Source organism: Nannospalax galili, unplaced genomic scaffold (assembly GCF_000622305.1).
Source record: "Nannospalax galili isolate Female #2095 unplaced genomic scaffold, S.galili_v1.0 scaffold1027, whole genome shotgun sequence".
Classification (NCBI taxonomy): Eukaryota; Metazoa; Chordata; class Mammalia; order Rodentia; family Spalacidae; genus Nannospalax; species Nannospalax galili.
This window is the reverse complement of record NW_008355723.1, coordinates 278,626-281,123: the sequence shown is the minus strand read 5'-3', so window position 1 is coordinate 281,123 and position 2,498 is coordinate 278,626. Positions and strand designations below refer to the sequence as shown.

General features: G+C 40.4%; 1 protein-coding gene across 1 annotated transcript in view; it reads right to left on the bottom strand.

The window, feature by feature from the left end:
• Positions 1-562: 562 nt before the first annotated feature.
• Positions 563-2,498, bottom strand: part of Noc3l (NOC3 like DNA replication regulator) — a gene marked incomplete in the record, with an annotated part of 52,722 nt that continues 50,786 nt past the window's right edge. The window contains 2 exon segments of the mRNA XM_008853079.3: positions 563-1,088; positions 1,736-1,820. Of these exon segments, the coding sequence (XP_008851301.1) occupies positions 960-1,088; positions 1,736-1,820 (214 nt within the window).

Here is a 2,498-nt window from a genome sequence, read left to right as displayed (position 1 = left end):
AGTTCTTCCCTCATCACCTTCATGTAAAAGATTCTAGAATCTAATTCAAACTATTTTCAAAACTACCCATAGTAAACACTCATACCTTTTTTAAAGGCCACAATACATTTTCTTTTTTAAAAAAAAAAATTATTATTTTTATTTTATGTGTATGAATGTAATGCGTGCATGTAGGTGGGTGTACTTGTGTCATGCAATGCCTGTAGAGGTCAGAAGAGGATATTGGATACCCTGGAACTGGAGTTACAGATGGCTGTTAGCCACCACATGAATGGTGGAAATCGAACCCAGGTCCTCTGCAAGAGCAGCCAGTGCTCTTTACTGCTGAGCCATCTCTCCAGTTCCAATGTGTTACTTCTTCATGTTTTTTGTTTTTTTTGTTTTTTGTTTTTTTCGTCTTTTTGAGGCAGGTTCTCCCTGTAGCCCCAGCTGGCCTAGAACTCATTATGTAGGCCAGAATGGCCTTGAACTCAGCCTACCTCTGCCTCCCAAGTGCTGGGATTAAAGGTATGTGCCACCATGCCTGGCCTTAGGTTACTTCTTAAAGCGTGTCATTCAAACAGGAGCCCATGCTCATGAGACTAATTTCAAGCTAGTTTTTTTTTTTTTTTCAAAAACCCTATTATTCATTTACATCTATGGTGTTGCAATAACAATATTTACTTAATTATAGAGGAAGAATTTACCCTTTGTATGGATGCTGCTGATTTTTTTAATGTCTATATTGTTATAATTTAACAAATAATCTCTGGTGAGGTTGGGCATGGGGACACACACCTGTAATCCCAGCACTTGAAAAGCAGGAGGATCGTGAGTTTGAGGGCACTTGGGGCTACATAGTGAGTTCCAGGCCAGCCTGGACCACAAAAAGAAAAAGGTCCAAGTTAACATATCTGTATATGTATCTGTGCACACATGCACACACACGTAAGACGGTCCATTTACTCTTCATCTTTACACTACTGTAGAGATGTTTTCAAATATTGAGTAAAATCTAGGGATGTCTCAGTAGCAACCTCACTGCAGTATTTTTTGATTAGTTGATTTAAATCTTCATTCAAAAATGAGTCCCCTTGTAAAACTTTATCCTGAAAAAAGATTTAAATTATTAGTTGAGAACTACTCAAACTTCTGTAAGTAAAAATCAAGCTGTGAGCAAAGATAAAGAGAGCAAAAGCAAACACAACCTATAAAATACAATGTAAGAAATGTTCAGTCAGGTCTTGGGACGTGGAATGAAACAGTGGCACTGACCACCTCTACCGAAATCCTGCCCCAAGCATTCATCCTACTATCAACTCAATCATGAATAAAACGTCCAAGCAAAGAGCCAGGCCTGGAGGTTACCCCCGCAATCTCAATACATGGGAGGCTGAAGGAGGAAGATCAAGGTCAGCCTGGGTTACAAAGCAATACCCTGTCTCAAAAAACAAACAGAAAAAAAAAGAAAATTGGTTGGGGCTGGAGAGATGGCTCAGGGGTTAAGAGTACACTAGGTGCTCTTGCAGAGGACCCAGGTTCAATACCCAGCACCCAAGTGGTAGCTAACAACTGTCCTTAACTCCAGGTTCCATGGGATCTAATGCCCTCTTCTGACCTCAACGGGCATTGTACAACTTACATATATGCAGGCAATACACTCATATACATAAAATAAAAATAAATAAAATATATTGAAAAGAAAATTGGCAGAGCTGTTGATATACATTCTTTATTTTAAAAATGCATTGCCTACCTTCTTTTTGGAGTTTGAAGGCTCAACAGGAGGATTGAATGTCATTGTTGCCATGCTGTAGTTCTCAAAAAGTTCCACTGCAGACCTATAATCAAAAGAAAAAAAGGCAGATACTACCATATCTGTATAGCTTAAAAACTAGATTGTACACTGAGAATAAAACTATTCAGCTGCCAGGTAAGGCAGAGGCAGGTAGATCTCTGTGAATTTGAGGTCAGCTTGGTCTATATAATGAGTTCCAGGCCAGGTGGGGCTACAGGGAGACCCTGTCTCAAAAAGACAACCCCCTCCCCCCCCAAAAAAATTTGGCCAACTTAAAATACAGCCTACAATCCTCTGTAGTGTCAACATTATCCTGCTAAAGTGATCTCAGAGAAATCTTTTATACATCCAGACATGTGGGCCTATTGTTTAGGAACAGAGCTAAGCAGATGTCCAGCTTGGTGTGATTAAAATCCCAACCCACCAGTGGTATTTTACTAATGATAAGAAACTGAAGGAGAGTGCCACTCAGACCCCCCGCCCCCCCTGTCCTCTGAGAAAAAGCTACCTTCCTCCTGACTCTGCAAATCCCCTAGATTGTTCAAACCCTTTCCTGGTACATCTGTTTATGGATTCTGTGGAAATGGTCCAGGGCAGAAGAGGAAGAACGTTCTGCTCCAAGTAAGCTAGCCAATGGCTGTATAGGTTAAGGCTCTGGAAATCAGCCCTAGATTGTTCAAACCCTTTCCTGGTACATCTGTTTATGGTTTCTATAGAAATC